The 18,089-nt window shown below is 38.0% G+C and overlaps 1 protein-coding gene across 1 annotated transcript in view; it reads right to left on the reverse strand.

Moving 5' to 3' along the window:
• Positions 1-17,824, reverse strand: part of LOC115217636 (vacuolar protein sorting-associated protein 54) — a gene marked incomplete at its 5' end in the record, with an annotated part of 299,488 nt that extends 281,664 nt beyond the window's left edge. The window contains 3 exons of the mRNA XM_029787388.2: positions 11,213-11,339; positions 12,709-12,851; positions 17,645-17,824. Of these exons, the coding sequence (XP_029643248.2) occupies positions 11,213-11,339; positions 12,709-12,851; positions 17,645-17,824 (450 nt within the window). The remainder of the gene's footprint in view (positions 1-11,212; positions 11,340-12,708; positions 12,852-17,644) is intronic.
• Positions 17,825-18,089: the final 265 nt, after the last annotated feature.

Consider the following 18,089-nt stretch of genomic DNA (forward strand, 5'->3'; position numbering starts at 1 on the left):
ACAAACAACAAAAGGTAGTGGTACTGTTATGATTACACAAACAAAATATAGGCCATAAGGCACTGAAATAAAATTAGGATGTGTGTGTGCGTGTTTGTGAGTGTGTGTGTATGCATGCGTGCATGTGTGTGCATAGGCATAGGAGTGGCTGTGTGGTAAGTGGCTTGCTTACAAACCACATGGTTCCGAGTTCAGTACAACTGTGTGGCACCTTGGGCAAGTGACTTCTTCTATAGCCTCGGGCTGACCAAAGCCTTGTGAGTGGATTTGGTAGAGGGAAACTGAAAGAAGCTCATCATATAAATGTGTGTGTCTGTGTGTGTGTGGATGGGTATGTTTGTGTGTCTGTGTTTGTCCCCCCCAACATCGCTTGACAACCGATACTGGTGTGTTTATGTCCCCGTAACTTAGCAGTTCGGCAAAATGGAGCAATAGAGTAAGTACTAGGCTTACAAAGAATAAGTCCAGGGGTCGATTTGCTCGACTAAAGTCGGTGCTCCAGCATGGCCACAATCAAATGACTGAAACAAGTAAAAGAGTAAAAGAGAGTAAAGAATATATATATAAATATATTTATTTATGTATCTTTTTTTCTTCTTTTCATCACTTCTTTTAGTTACGGGACTGCATCCATGCTGGGGCACTGCCTTAGTGAGTTTTTAGTCAAATCAATCAACCCCAAACCGTTTTTTCTTTTTTTTTAACCTGATGACTTTTGCCGAACGGTTGGATTATGGGGACGTAAACACACCAACACCAGTTGTCAAGCAGTCATGGGGGATAAAGATAGGCACAAAGACAGATACATATATATATGGTTCATGCCAGGGAAAAGCACCACTGATGCTATATTTCTGGTAAGACAGCTGCAGGAGAAATACCTAGCCAAAGATAAACCCCTGTACCTAGCTTTCATTGACATGGAGAAAGCCTTTGACAAGGGCCTCCGATCCCTTCTCTGGTGGTCAATGAGGAAACTAGGGATAGATGAATGGTTAGTGAGAGCTGTGCAAGCCATGTACAGGAACGCTGTCAGTAAGGTGAGGGTTGGCAATGAGTAAAGTGAAGAATTCCAGGAAGGGGTAGGGGTCCAGGAAGGTTCAATCCTCAGCCCCCTCCAATTTATCATAGTCCTCCAGGCAATAACAGAGGAATTCAAGATGAGATGACCCTGGGGGCTCCTCTATGCTGACGACCTTACTCTAATTGCTGAGTCACTATCAGAACTAGAGGAGAAGTTTCAGGTGTGGAAACAAGGATTAAAATCGAAGGGCCTTAGAGTCAACCTAGCTAAAACTAAAGTACTAATAAGTAGGAAGGCAGGCAAACCACAAATCCCTTGAGGTAGTTGGCCCTGCTCAATCTGTAGAAACTCTATAAGATGTACCCAGTGTAAGCTATGGACACATAAGAGGTGCAGCAATATCAAAGGAAGCCTAACTAGGAAGATAGTTTTTGTATGTGGCAGATGTTCAGGAGCAATAAACATTGAAAATGTGCAGAGAACAACTTCTGCCACATTCCAGGGAGAAAAACTAGAAGTAGTTGATAGTTTCCATTACCTAGGTGACCAAGTCAGTAGCAGGGAAGGGTACGCTGAAAGTGTAGCTGCTAGAATAAGAATAGCCTGGGCAAATTTCAGAGAGCGCTTTTTTCTGCTGGCGACAAAGGGCCTCTTGCTCAGAGTAAAAGGTAGACTGTATGACGCATGTGTACGAACAGCCATGCTACATGGCAGTGAAACATGGGCCGTGACAGCTGAAGACATGCGTAAGCTCACAGGGAATGAAGCCAGTATGATTCGATGGATGTGTAATGTCAGTGTGCATACTCAACAGAGAGTAAGTACCTTGAGAGAAAAGTTGAACCTAAGAAGCATCAGATGTGGTGTCCAAGAGAGACAACTGCGCTGGTATGGTCATGTGGTGAGAATGAATGAGAATAACTGTGTGAAAAAGTGCCACACCCTAGTGACTGAGGGAACCTGTGGAAGAGGTAGACCCAGGAAGACCTGGGATGAGGTGGTGAAGCATGACCTTCAAACATTGGGCCTCACCAAGGCAATGACTAGAGACCGGGACCTTTGGAAATATACTGTGCTTGAGAAGACCCAGCATGCCAAGTGAGACCATAACCTTGTGGCCTGTGCCAGGGGTGTAACCAGCCCACTCATGTGTATCTTTCCTTCATTGGACACTAAACTCTGCTTACGAAGACCTGCTGAGGCAAGTGAAATCAAAATTGAAATCAAATTCGAAGACTGGCATCTGTGCTAGTGGAGTGCTAAGAGCACCATCCGAGCATGATCGTTGCCAGAGTGGCTAACTGGATTCCGTGCCGGTGGCATGTAAAAAGCACCATTCGAGCATGATCGTTACCAGCATCGCCTTACTTGCACTTGTACTGCTGGCACATAAAAAAACATTCAAGCGAGGTCGTTGTCAGTGCCGCTGGACTGGCTCCTGTACAGGTGGCATGTAAAAAACACCATTTGAGCATGGCCGTTGCCAGTACCGTCTGACTGGCCCTTGTGCTGGTGGCACATAAAAGCACCCACTACACTCTCGGAGTGGTTAGCGTTAGGAAGGGCATCCAGCTCTAGAAACTCTGCCATATCAGATTGGAGCTTGGTGCAGCCATCTGGTTTACCAGCACTCAGTCAAATCGTCCAACATATGCTAGCATGAAAAGCAGACGTTAAATGATGATTATGATGATGATGATATATATATACACACATATATACGACAGGCTTCTTTTAGTTTCCATCTACCAAATCCACTCACAAGTCTTTGATCGACCTGAGGCTATAGCAGAAAATGCTTGCCCGTGCGACTGAACACGGAACCATGTGGTTGGGAAGCAATCTTCTTACTACACAGCAATGCCTATGTATGCATATCTGTGTGTCTATACACACACACATATACCAGAATTCAATAAAGTGAGACAGATTCAGATATCAAGTTATTCTTCGTCAAAACCAACATATATTTAAGCTGGGAACATGACTATATATATACATATATATTTATTATACCATATATATATATATATATATATATATATATATATCTTCATACGAACCCATTCAAAATCAAGGTTGGATGACAGTGTGCATACACATATACAGATGAATATCGATTGTATGAAGAAATGTATATGGTATAATTTTTGGAACTTTTATATATATAAATAGGAACAAACAGAAAACACAATATATTGAGCCCTTCTGTGTTGTTCTGTGAAAGGGTTACTATCTTTTAATATCCTCTAGGCTACCTTTGACGTTATATCCTGTAACGTTTTTTAAAACAAACTTCAATTAATCATTAAACATATCCATCATTTTTCTGTTAAAATGTCTTATTTATGAGTTTCATTTCTTCATTTCCCTGAAGAGAAGATTACCGTAAATCCTCGAGTATAATCCGCATTTTTTCCCAAAATTTAAAGGTCAAAATCCCTAGTGCGTACTATATACAAGGTTAAAAGTGAAAAATATTTTCTAAGCAATGTCTGAGTTTCTATTTGCTGTCCGGCAATGTTTATTCAGACGCATTTTGTGATGTCGGGTGCAAAAATACATTAAGCTAAGCCTGAAAGCAATGCAGTCAGAAAAGAATCGTCCATAACTTGCAGTAAGCAACATTTATTAAAATAAAAGTATTCAGAACACAGAATAACATGTAACAAAAACAATTTGCAAACATATTTACATTCCCATATAACAGTTAAGAACATCACCATTATTGTATTATGCATGCGCGGAAGTGTTTGTTCGACTAAGTGCTGCTGGTTTAATTATGCACGACTCAAGTTAGAGAAGGGGTGTATATTATACACAAGGTTTAGGTTTTTCAGAGGTACAGCCCCCTAAAAATCCACTGCATATTATACTCAAGGGCGAATTATACTCAAAGATTTACAGTACATTGTTTTACACCATTTTATTCCTTTGGAATAATACCAGTGATATCTTCGAAACATGTGTTGGAAGTAAAAGAATTTGAATAACACCTGCATTTAACTCCATTTATTTATTTGTATATATTATACAAAATATTTCACGTAAACCCGGAGTTTCTACCTTTAAAAACAAAGAGTTACAACCTTTTTACTTGAGTGATTTTTTGCTAGCCTGGTAACTATTTATCTATTTTTCCATGTTAATTGTTAAGAAGGGAAAAATACACACATCTATTTATATATCTTTCATTCTTTTGTTGTCTTACCATTTCTATCAATATATCATCATCATCGTTTAACATCTGCTTTCCATGCTAGTATGGGTTGGACCATTTTGACTGAGGACTGGCAAACCAGATGGCTGCACCAGACTCCAATCTTGATCTGGCTGAGTTTCTATAGCTGGATGCCCTTCTTAACGCCAACCACTCTGAGAGTGTAGCGGGTGCTTTTATGTGCCACCGGCACGAGGGCCAGTCAGGCGGTACTGGCAATGGCCATGCTCAAATGGTGTTTTTTACGTGCCACTTGCATAGGAGCCAGTCCAGCGGCACTGGCAACGACCTTGCTCGAATGTTTTTTCATGTGCCAGGAAGGCAACGCTGGTAACAATCACGCTCGAATGGTGCTTTTTACGTGCCACCAGCACGGAATCCAGTTAGCCACTCTGGCAACAATCATGCTCGGATGGTGCTCTTAGCACTCCACAAGCCTTGTTTCCCTGGGCATGGATTCACTGAAGCTCCGGCGTCTGGCGACGGACTTGGTAAACACCCACAAAGTTATCAACCACCTCACCAACAACAACACTGAACACCTTTTTGATCTCCATGTGTCTAACACACGTGGACATGCCTACAAAGTCAGAAAACAATACAGCTCTCATGACTTTCGGAAACATTTTTTCACGCTCAGAGTTGCTGAAGCATAGAATAAACTGCCTGCGTCAGTTGTTGACTGCCATGACACTGCATCTTTTAAGGCCCTCATGCTTTCCGAAATCCGCCGAAACTACACCTGATTATATATACACTTTAGATGAGTTGTAGTGCACCTGAGCACTGTACACAATTATTATTATTATTATTATTAAGCACAGATGCCAGTCATCAAATTTGATTTTGATTTCACTTGCCTCAACGGGTCTTCACAAGCAGTCAGATGCATATATTTGTTAGTGGTGCTTACATACACACCCCACCCAAACAAGCACACATCAACTGCTACATACAAGCATCTGCACACAACACACACACAAAATGCAAATCACTCCACACAATGCATGCATTAGGTTACTTGTACACATAGATGATAATCCCACTCACATGTACACGTCTATTCACACACACACACACACACACACACACACACACACACCAGTACATAAGATGCACATCACACCACAAAATGTATGCACTAGGTTACTTATACACATACACACATAATTCTAAGCTCGCCTACACATACATTGTATGTGTAAGTAACCTAGTGCATACATCTTGTGGTGTGATGTGCAATTTATGTACTGGTGTGTCTTACCCCCATTCACACATACATGCTAATACAAACACCATTCCCACAAAGACACGTGCTCGTGCATCCTAGTTCAACCAGGTCACTGTTATTATTATTTCCCTGTCACTCAGCCTCTTCCTTCTGGCCATTTCATCATATTGAACTGTTAACCCCTATACATTTTTTTCTTCTCTATCTGCTTTTTGTTTCAGTCTCTCTCCTTTTTTGCCTTTCTGTTGAAAAGCAGAGGTGTCAAGGTTGACAGGAAGCATTGATGCTTCCTAGGGCTAAATAGCGGTGGTGTGATTCCCTTTATGGGACTGTCACGTCAAGTTGACAGTATACAACTGCTCAAAATATTAGTCTTTATCATCGTAATCAAAACGCAGAAAAAAAAGAGCTATCTCTTTATAAATAAAGATCAGTTACAATGAGAGGAGTTGAATCTCATAAGAATGGAAAAACAAACAATAACAAATGGGTTGTACCATATAATGAAACACTTAAGAGCATTCAAATGCCACTGCAACATTGAAATCATTGCTTCACAGAGCTCAATTAAGTATGTCATCAAGTACACGTTGAAAGGAAATGACCAAGCTGTTCAAATAAACAATGATAATGAAATTAGTATATATATAATAGTTAGGTATATTGGACCATCTAAAGCAGTCACATCCATTTTAGGATTTTTAATTCATGAAAGAGCACATGCAATAGTGAGACTGCAAGTTCATCTACCAGATGAACAAAGAATATTACTCAGAAATAATGAGGATACATATGGCTGTCAATGAACAACATATGAAAACAACAATAACAGAATTCATTTCATTGTGCATCAATGATGACTTTGCAAAAACATTAATTTATGCTGAAGTATCCATGCATTTCACTTGGAACAAAGAAAGCAAGGAAAAAGTTGACAGTCATTTGAACATTTTCAAAGAAGAAACACTTGGTTGTATTTATGTTGTCACACCAAAGGCAGGAGGACTGTGTTATTTAAGAATTTTAGCGCGTGAAGTTCGAAATAGTATTTTTTCTTTTGCTGCCATACAAAGACATTTTCAATTTGGAGTAGTTGTGACCCAATGGATCATGGGTATATCTAGTATTTAACTAAGAGTAAACCATTGCTCTTGGTATGTGTTGAGCTGAAGAAAGCCTTCAACAGTTTCTCACTCTGTGATATGGTGATCTGTAAGGAAGTCAGTGGTAGACAAATGGCTTGCAAAAGCCATACAAATCATGTGCAGGGGTGCTGTTAGTAAGGTGAGAGTTAGCCATGAGTAGAGTGAGGAATTTAGTGTATAAGATGGTGTTCACCAGAATTCAGTTTTCAGTCCTCTTCTTTTCATCATTGTCCTCCAGGCCACAACAGAAATTGGAGACTGACTGCCCCTAGGAACAACTATATGTTGATGATCTTGCTCTCAGAGCAGAATCTGTAACAGAATTACAGAAAATATTCCAAGTGTGGATGCAAAACTTGGAATTGAAGGGCCTTAAAGTTAACGTAGTAAAGACCAAAGTTCTAGCAAGTAGGAAAATAGATATGACTACTCACTACAGGTAAATGGCTCTGCTTGATATGTAGAAAAGTTGTAAGCAGGAAATTTTATACGGTGTATCCAGTGCAAAATATGAATGTACAAGAGATGCAGAGGAGTCACAGGAAGGCTAACAGAGAAAATAGTCTACATATGTCGAAGACGAAGGCTCCATGGGAAATTGATTTTCTCAAATGCTCTGGAGGTTCCCTAGAAACAGTAGTTACATTTCTATTATCTAGGCAACCTAATTACCAGTGGAGAAGGATGTTCTTTAAGTATAATTGTGTAATTTCCAGAATAAGATGGAGAGAGTTCATAGAGCTATTACTTCTGTTGGCAACAAAAAGTCTCTCTCTCTCTCTCTCTCTCTCTCTCTCTCTCTCTCTCTCTCTCTCTCTCTCTCTCTCTCCCCCCAAGTAAAAAACAGATTACATGATGCTTGTGTTTGTAAGCAATGCTACATGGTAGTGAGACAGGAGTTCTCAGTTCAGAGGACACATGAAGACAGTATGCAATGTTGGATGTGTAATATCAATATGCATGTAGGACAAAGTGCCAATATATTGACGGAAAAGTTAAGCATAAGAGAAATCAAATGTAGTGTGCAAGAGAGAAAACTGCACTAGTTTGGTATGTGATGTGTAAGGACAAGGATAGTTGCATAAAGTAATACTGTTCACTGAAAGTGAAAAGAAATTGTGGAAAAGGGAAGACATAGGATGAAGTATTGAAGACTGATTTTATGATGCTGAGTCTCATGGAGGAGATAACAGAGTATCAAGATAATTGGTGATTTGCTGTGCTTGAGAAGACTCATCCATTACAGTGAAAATGACACCTTAAAACCACTTAGTATGCTTGTATATGCAGGGCCCTGTCCTCACTCCTTTCTCTCTGCCTCATCAAGCATTTCTCCCAATCCTCATACTCTATCTATGGTAGTACTTAGCTGCTGTAGTCCCCTGAGAGCAGAATCAGCACATATTACATCCCCTCCCACCTGGTAACCTTCTCAACCCATCCTGGAACCACTTCTATTCCTTATCATCTTTACCCACATAATTTCTACCAATCACCTTCAGCCACTGTTCTCTCCCTCCTCCACTTTTAACACTTTTTATCTGCTATTATTCACATATCTATCATCATGCCCAACTTACTTTATGTACCTCTATATCTCTCCTCTCCCCACTGCTCCAATACATTGTACATTATCTGACTACTTTTTGAGCTACTCTCTTTCCTGAACCATTCTTATGTCTTCACTATACCCCTCTCTATACTGGTCTTTCCTTTCAACCACACCACCACCCTTGTTCATCACTCACTATGTTCACCTCTACCTCCATCTTTAATCATCTGTTACTTCCCTTTCATGCTCTCATGAAAGTATTCACTCCCTCATACCCTCTCATTCACTGCCTGTATCCTCTTTTACGCTCTTGTACCTTGAGAGTTTGCTCTAGCACTCCGTTACCACCTTCCTTTTATCTCTTTCAGTCATGTATCTCCTCTGCAGCAAGATACAGAATCTTTTCCTCTTTCTTTTCCTGTCTTGCAAGTTTACACAGCAACCTCACTAGAGCTGGTGGCATGAAAAAGCCAACCAGTATATTCTGTAAGTTGTTGGTGTTAGGAAAGACATCCAGCCACCAAAACTATACCTAGCTGACACTGAAGCATGGTACAGTCTTGTAGCTTACCAGATTCTGTCAAACGATCCAACCCATGCCAGCATGGAAAAACAGACATCATGATGATGATGATGTCCACTCTATTTTCTTGGGCTAACCAAGTCTATTTTTGTATTTTCCTGGATTGTTTTTGATTCATTATTAGTCCAACAGACATATGTACCTATTTCAAAAATGGCCAAATCTGTGGTGTCAGTATCATAAGTTGTTGCAGGATAGATGAATGGACATGACAGATAAACAAGGTTATAAAAAAAGTTGAGACAAGTAACAGAAAAAAGATAATGCTTAAAAACCAAGTGGTAAATAAAAACAAGTTATAAGGAGAACAGGTAAAAAATGGAACAGGCATATAGACAAGGACAGTAACAGAAAAATATAAAGTCAGTGACTTAACAGTTGCATGTAATACTGCTTTCAGCCTTGAGGAAAAGAATTTTAAAATTACACTAAGCCAGAACAAAAAAAGAAGCTAATGACTTGAGCAATGGTCAATTCAAAAAAGAATAATATGTATGAGAAACAGGAAAAGGAAGGCTTCATGGTGCCATGTGAGAGGGGAGAGAAGGAAAGAGTAAGCCATTGTACTTGGAGAAAGCTTTTGACAGAGTTCCTTGTTCTGTTATCTGGTGATCTCTACGGATGTTAGGAGTAGATGAGTGGCTTGTTAGATCTGTACAAGCCATGTACAGTGTCAGTAGAGTGAGAGTCAGCCAGGAATACAGTGATGAATTTAACACACAAGTAGGGTCCACAAGGGTTCCATTCTCAGTCCACTATTATTTATCATAGTCCTCCAGGCCGTAACAGAGGAATTCAAAATGGGGTGCCCGTGGGAACTACTATATACTGATGACCTTGCAGTGTTATCAGAGAGAATAGAGATGTGGCAGGTGAGAAATGTGTGCAAATGGATAATGGTATGCTTGAAATGGTCCAGGGCTTTCCCAGTTTTTATATCCATAATTGCCATATCTATTATACTACCTTCAACTCTGATAGCTGGTCCCTCAATTGATTCAATATTTGAATCATTCTCCACGTTTAATAAACTTTCATAATAGCATCTTCATGCATCTTTCTTCTCTGAGTCACTAAGCACAAATATATCATTATCCATTCGCACAAATTTCTCACCCACCCACCTCTGATAACACTGCTTTGCACCTCACATCTCTGATCCTCATACTGTAAGACATTGGAAGACTTCTTATCTTCTGCGATTCTTTTTGCTGCCCTTCTGGCTACCTGATATTCTCTACTGTAATTAGTCAAAGGCTGAATCACACATTTCTCATCTTTTTCTGCACTACCAGTTATCTTTTTTACTACCCAGAACCATTTCACTTGAGATCCATTCTTCATTCTTAACAATGTCCTTTCCTATTTACATTTTACATGAATCACCTTACTTTTGTATGCTATAAATTATCTCTCTCCTTCTCCAATGAATCATTTCAGCTTGGCTTTCTGCTAACACTATATATCTCTCACTCCCTATACAGTCCTTCATTCATATTTTACATTGATCACCCATCTATGTTACCAAATTATCTCTCACTCTCCTCTAAATTACTTCCTACTGATTTGCACCATACATCTCTCACTCACCCCACACACTATATCTCTCCCACTTCCTTCACATTCTTACAACCAATCTACTCATACATCATCTCTCTCTCTCTCTCTCTCTCTCTCTCTCTCTCTCTCTCTCTCTCTCTAGTCATTGTCTCTTCTTTCCTTTATTTCCTCCAACTTATATTTACCACTGAAACCTCCCCTGCCCCAACCCTGGTTCATCATTCAGTACATTCGCATTCCTACTCCATCTCTTACAATGCCTTGGTATCATGTTGATCTGTCTTTTGAGATACATAGCAGACTCAATAGTGTTGGTCCAGAAAAAATGCACTCTATAAAGTGGTTAATATTAAGAAGGAAGTCCAGCCACAAAAATCATGCCAAAGCAAGCATGATGTTGTCCTTTGGCCCATCAAATTCTGTCAATCCACCCAACCCTAACTAGCAGAGAAGACAGGCATTATCCCTTTTGTTACCATATTTCTGTTGAGATGTTCTGTGTTTCTTTCAATTAATTATAAATATAACAAAGAGTTTACGAAAATAACTAATCATTAAGATAGTGTCAGGAAGATAAATTGTGACTAAGGTTTCAAGGAAGATTTTAATTCGGAACTTTTGAAAACAATATATTTATACTACAGAGCCAGTGGTTTCAGGCGGGTTAGTATCAAAAGGGTTAAAAGATGATGATGATATAATTATAGACAAACATTGATGAACATATATACACACTTTCATGTATATACATAATTTGTAAACAAAATTTACTACATCTCAGTAATCTTGATTGCCATAAGCACACATGCATGCAGGCATATGAAAAAAAAACAACACAATACTAAATTTTAATATTAAAAGAAATTTGAAACTTTAAAAACATCAGTGATTACTTACATCATCAGATAAAGGTTGCGGATCAACTGTTGGCCGATTTAGTTTTGCAGTAACATATTTATTAAGTTCTGCTAATAGCATCTTGTTAATAACTTTCTCAAGTTCTGCTAATTGAGAGCCCAAATGCCTGTAAAAAATAATTATTGATAATAGTAAAACACAGATTCTGGGATGGCTATGTGTTTAAGAAGTTTACTTAGCAATGGGAGAGAACCTAAAATTATGATTTTTTAAAGCAAACTTTGTAACCACAAAGCCATGCCACTGTTTATAATGTAAGCAGGGTATATCAAGAAATGGAGAAACACATTGAATGATTATTACATCAGTGTTTATTAAATATAATTCATTTTCAAAGTTTAATAAAATCTACAGGCAGAATTTCGTTTTGTTTATATGAATGCCAGTTTTCAAACTTTGACTGTTCTGGTCCAAGCACTGCTGATAATATGCAGCTATGAAATTGCAAATATCAAAAAACATTTCATTAGTATTTGTACATATTCTTATTCTATGGCTGTCCTCAATTCATCGACTGTTGCCAGTTTTGTACCATAAACTCTATCTTTTAAATATCACCATAAAAACGCCTAATGGTATGAGGTCCAGTAAACTAGTAGTGTGGGATGAACTATCTTGCTGGAAATAAAACTCCACCATCAAAGTTCTTTTGAATGCTATGCATGACAGAATGTCACAGCAAGTTTAAGTATATGGACCAGTCACAGTACAGTAAAAAAAGAATGTCAAATTAATTGTTTTGATGATAAGCCACACCATACAGTAACTCCTTGCAAACTAACATGATGTTCCTCCATAACATGCAGATTCTTAGGTCACCAGTAAGTGTAACTGTGACAGTTAATTGAGCCATTTAATTTAAATGTAGCCCCATCATTCCAAGCCATCTTTGTTGGAAAGTGTGAATCTTTCACACATCTTGCCAAGTACCACTCTCAAAAACTCCACAATCATCTTCATTGGGAGCATAGACTATCAACCTTTCCAAATATAGTAATTTAAAATGTGATGGATGCTTGACTTTGAGATTCCTCTCACATGATTTACTTGCCATGCAGATTTTCTTGAACTCTAACAATATGTTTCTAATATCCTTTCTTACTTTGTGGGGTTCATCAATATCTGCAGTCTTCCAAAACATTTCTTGTGGGCATTCTGAAAATTCTATCTGCTTCAAACTTATCTCTAATTCAACTGATGGTTAGACATGTAGGTGGATCTGTTTGAAACTCCCACTTAAACTGTTTTATGCATTTTCATTGTTTTCAAATTTCCAATTGCGCTTTAGGATAAATTTCCTTTGTTCAAAACTGAATCTGATTTCCTTCATTATTCGTAATGGATTAAAACTAAAAAGAAATGAAAATTAAGTGAGTTACCAACTGCTAAAGTGTGTTTACACTCTGTATACATAAAACCTACAATGATGATGATGATGACGATGATATAAAGTTACATGAAAATCAATGACATACCTGAAAGAATGAATACCAGCTAGTTCTTGAGCTAAGACTTCTTGTGTAGTAGATATGAGATCCAGGGCTCCTACAAACTCATTAGTTGACAAGAGTAACTGTATTGTTGGTTGAGTTTGATGTACAGTTGATATCAATTTCAACTGAAATGAAAATACAAATAATTTTGTTAAAATTCTTGTTCCTCTGGTTCCTTACATTCTAGGTGGTGAATTAGCAGAGTGTTATAGCATTGGCTAATCTTACTAAGGTCAACTTTGCTTTTCATCCTTTTAGGGGTCAATAAAAAATATCAATCCAAGGCATTAGATTGGCAGGACTTTAAAAACACTAAAACAGATACCCAGTGGTATTTATTCCAGTTCTTTCATTCTTTTGGATTTGAGAAAACAGGTACCTCAAACAAGATACCTTATGGCATTTTTTCTGCATAATTTACATTCTGACTTCAAATTCTGCCATGGCCTAATTGGGTGGCATAAATAATCAATTACCCAGTTTAACATTACCACCTGACACCTTGTGTACCCTTAGTGAATTCCACTCTGCTGCAATTCAGGCTTTGTCTCCAGTTTGAGGACACCTTTCATCTTCCCTCCCTCTTCCCATTCTTAGAGGTTCTATAGAGAGTCTAGAAACAGGAGTTAACAAAAAAAAAAACACATTCTAATTAGCATATAAAAATAATTTTTCCAAAACATCTCTAAAATACAATAATCTATCTTAACCTGCCCTTTTTTCATTTGTTTTCCCACTAAACACCTAATTCAGAAACCTAACACCATTTATAATCTCTCTCTCTCTCTCTCTCTCTCTCTCTCTCTCGCACACACAGCATCATCATTTTGTATCTACTTTTCATGAAGGCATGGGTTGGATGGATCATTCATGCACTCCTACATGAGTTGGAGGACCACATCTTACTTTTAATTTTCATTTCTGGTTTGTTTTCTATGGCTGGGTGACTTATCAGTGTCTACTGAGTGAATTTTTTGTAGCCCCAGTACTAGAGAGAATAAGAGTGAGAGAGTAATAGATAATAAGATGTGGATAAAGGGTGACAATATATGGTGGATGATAATGCCAAATGGCCATGGGAAGAATGTGAAGTACATGCAGATTTCATAAAGTACTTTATGCATATGCCTCGACACAAGATGGATGAGAGGCATAGAATGAGAAAGGGAGAGGTGGAGTGTTGGAATCAAGGTCAGACAGATCCAGTAGGTATCCCATGTTCTAAAAGGATGAACAGAACATTATCATTAATCACACAGGCACCATAGTACTAAGTGAGTGAAAAGAAGAGAGTGATTGAAAGATGAGCAATTAGGATACTAGCAAGACAGGCATGGGTGATAAAGGTATAGTTGATAAATGCAGAAGTGACAAATGAGTGATAAGTGGAACAGAGAGAAAATACATTATCAAGGAGGCCAAAAATATCAACTTGACAATAGGCATGAAATCAAAAGGCTTCAAAGTTAACTTAGCAAAAACCAAAGTTTTAATAAGTAGGAAAACAAACAGGACTGCTTCCATCAGGGAAATGGCTTTGTTCAATAGGTAGAAAAGGAATAGGTAAGAATTGCATACAGTGTGCTCAAAACTGGTCTTGCAGGAGAGTTAACAAAGCAGACTATGTATGTGACAGATGTGCAGAAGCAATAAATACTAAAAATGCATGGGATATAGATTTTCTTGAATGCCCTGGTAGATCCTGGAAGTAATGGGTAGCTTCTGTTAATAGTGGAGAAGAGTGCGCTAAAAGTATAGCTGCTAGATTAAGAACAAGTTGGAGAAAGTTCAGAGAGTTATTATCTCTATTAATGACAAAAGGTTTCCCTAACAGAGTGTAAAGCAGATTGTATAATGCTTGTGTATGAACAGCAATGTTATACAATAGCCAGATGTGGGTCCTGAATATATGTGAAGACAAAAAAGAAATGAAGCTAACATGCTCTGTTGTAAGTGCAATATAAGTGTGCATGAACAACAAGGTACAAATATGTATTAAGAGAAAAATTGAGCACATAAGGAATCAGATGTAGTGTGCAAGAGAGAAACTACATTAGTATGCTCATGCGATGTGTATAGAAGAGGACAGTTGTATAAAGAAGTGCCAATTGCTTCAGCATTTAAACCAGTCATATCCTACTTGTTTTATGTTCAAGCTCTCGCACCAACTCTACAATATCGTTCTAAAAATTAACAGCTACCTCACCAAAATCTTCTGCCTCGTCTCAAGGCTCACCCTCCCATTTCATCCCAACTATCTTTATTTCTCTTTCCAGCTCCAGACCAATTATACAACCTGCTCTTGTATCATACAAGCAGCCATGTTCCACCTTTATAGCAAGAAACCTGTTCCAGCTCCTTCCATCATACTTCAATCTTTCATCACCTCCCTCTCTACTTATAGTTCCATGTATCTTGTGAAGCTACAAGATACATGGCAACTGCACTTGTGCTGGTATCACAATAAAAGCACCAAATACACTCAGTAAAGTGATTGGTATTAGTAACAGGATTCAACTATAGAAACCGTGACAAAGAAGACTAATGCAATCTTCAGACCTGTTGGATCTATCAGACCATCTAACCCAGGTCAGCATAGAACATGGACATGAAAAGATGATGATAGTGATGATAATATTCACATGTGTGTGTGCATGCATGTGTGTGTACACACACAGACAGACCAATACATCCATACATACATTCCTAGGTGAAGAGTGTAAATCCCAACATAGGCTACTAGTTTGTGTCTTCAGAATTAAGTCTAGAGAGACATGGAGAAGTAAATCATGCTGGACAAGATTATGGAAGCTCAAAGACCCAGCAAACCAACAAAAATTTAGAGCCATTCTACTAGAAGCCTCTGATGATAGAGAGGAGGAGGAAGGGACATATAGCAAAGAGGATAATTGGAAGTTCCTGCAGGACAATTTATTGGGTGCCACTAACCAAATCTGTGGTTGGTGCGAAGTCCCAGCTAGGCCAAGGGTGATATGGTTGTGGAACAAGGAAGTAGACAGTGCTATAAAAGCAAAGAAACAGGACTGGAAAACTGGTGGAAGTAGAGCATTATACCAGGGAGCCTGAAGGGAAGCTAAGTGACAGGTTTATATAGCAAAAGGAATAGCAGAAGCTAAGAAGTTTTCCAATGTCATACAGCATGAAGATCTGAGGCAATAGGTGTTCAGGATTGCAAAACTATCACAGAGAATAGAGATGTAGTATGTGAGAAATGTGTGTGAATGGATAATGATCTACTTGTGCTTAGTGACTTAGAGAAAAAAGATGCATGAAAATATTATTATGAAAGTTTATTAAATATGGAGAATGATTACAAAGGGAGTCTTTCAAATACTGAACCAATCGAGAGACCAGCTATCAGAGTTGATAGTAGTATCATAGATAGGGCAATTAAAGATATGAAAACTGAGAAAGTCCTGGACCATTAGGTATCACTGCCAAGATGATTAAAATATCAGGCAGTCACTCGCAAAGTTAATCAGTTTATTCAGGAAGACATTAACCCCAATGACTGGTGTAATAGTGTTATAGTTAGCTGCTACAAGGGTAAAAGTGATGCCTTAGATAGAAATAACTACAGCGGTATCAAACTGCAGGGCCAGGGCATGAAAATTACAGAGAGTTACATCTTAGATGAAATGCAGTTTGGTTTTGTTCCAGGGAGAAGTACCAGATACCATCTTCCTTCTGAGAAATCCTTAAAATAGCTAGGGCTGCATTCCAAAGACTAGTCTTTCTTGTCAGGGAAAGAAAATATTTCAAGCCCTAACAATTACTAAAACTCTACAAAGTTCAAGTGAAGTCAACAATGGAATACTGCTCTCACATTTGAGAGTGCTGCTACTACAGACATCCTAGACTGCATCCCTGAGAAAGGTTACCCAACTGATAGGCATTAAAATTACAAGCAGGCACATTCCAGCTTCTAGCCCATAGGTATGGTATAGCCTTTTCTCTATCTTTTCCAGCACTACAATATGGCCTGACCTCATACATCCTCTAATTAGGCATGCTTAACACAATCATGCCCTCGCGTCATCTGGATTTCTAACAGTGGCATTGTCTTTGCTCCTGTCACAATCTACATGGCTCGTTTAGAGGACTTATCTCAAAAATAATTTTGTTTCTCATTGTTTTTTAAATTTGATACAGCTTTGCAGCTTGCTGGATTCTGTCAAACCATTCAACCCATGCTAGCATGGAAAAAAAACATTAAATGATGATAGTGATTTGAGAAATTTAGGATGCTAGGAGTCTAATTTTGATTTGTTTATTGAAATATTTGCTGTAATGTATTTCTTTATAGTGAAAATCATATAGCCTTGTTTCAACAACATTATTGTTGAGGATCATAAAAATTCATTATAGTGAAAAATTTGTTCACCGGTATTTGTTATGAAAGAATTTTGATTGCATAACATGCCATTTCATTAATTAGGCTGGAGTTGGTATATTTTTACTCTCTCCATCTAACTATAATATAATGCACTAAAATTCTCAGTTTCATAAATATCAACTTTACTGTTTTCTGCATTGAAAACAATAAAATCAGATTTAAGGTCTTCTATGAAGGTGGCTTTTGTAGAAGCAATTCTGTTTCTTAGAACAAGATGTTAGTAAATTTTGGATTTGGATTTTTGATTTAATTTTCATGTTATTTCCACTTTAAATTTTCTATGTTGTTTCCATTTTAACTTTTACTACTGATATGTGATTAGTCTAATTACAGATAAAGGAGACAGTAAGTTGTGCCATAAATTGAAGAGTAGTAGTCAAAGACTTCATGTACCAACTCCATAGTCCTGTCAACAACTCCTCTTATCAATCACTTATATAAATACATATTGTGTTAAAGAAAGTTATCAGAGACCTGTAAGAAAATTACCAGGAAGCCTACCTTGTTGTGGAGTTTTGCATAATTTGTCCTTGCTCTTGATAGCTTCAATATTTTTAAAGACCCCTTTGCCAGTGTTTCTTCAAGTGCATGAATTTTGTCCCTAGATAAAGTATTAAATTTGTGAGAATTAAGAAACAAAGCGGCATAGATATGGCTGTGTGGTAACAAACTCCATGGTTTTCAGTTCTATCCCATTTCATTGCACCATAAACAACTATATTCTACAATAATTTGGTAGATGCAGACTATACAGAAGCTTATTTTGTGCACATGTGTGTGTATAATATATTCATTATTAACAACAGAAGCATTATTAGATCAAGGTTAGCAATCTGTTTACATGCTTAAAGTGGGTATATGTTGAAAGCCTTGAGTAAGTATCTCTTATAGACATATAGTATTAACCCTTTCATTACTAACCCAGCCGTAGCCAGCTGAAAAATTT

This window comes from Octopus sinensis, linkage group LG11, assembly GCF_006345805.1.
Source record: "Octopus sinensis linkage group LG11, ASM634580v1, whole genome shotgun sequence".
NCBI lineage: Eukaryota > Metazoa > Mollusca > Cephalopoda > Octopoda > Octopodidae > Octopus > Octopus sinensis.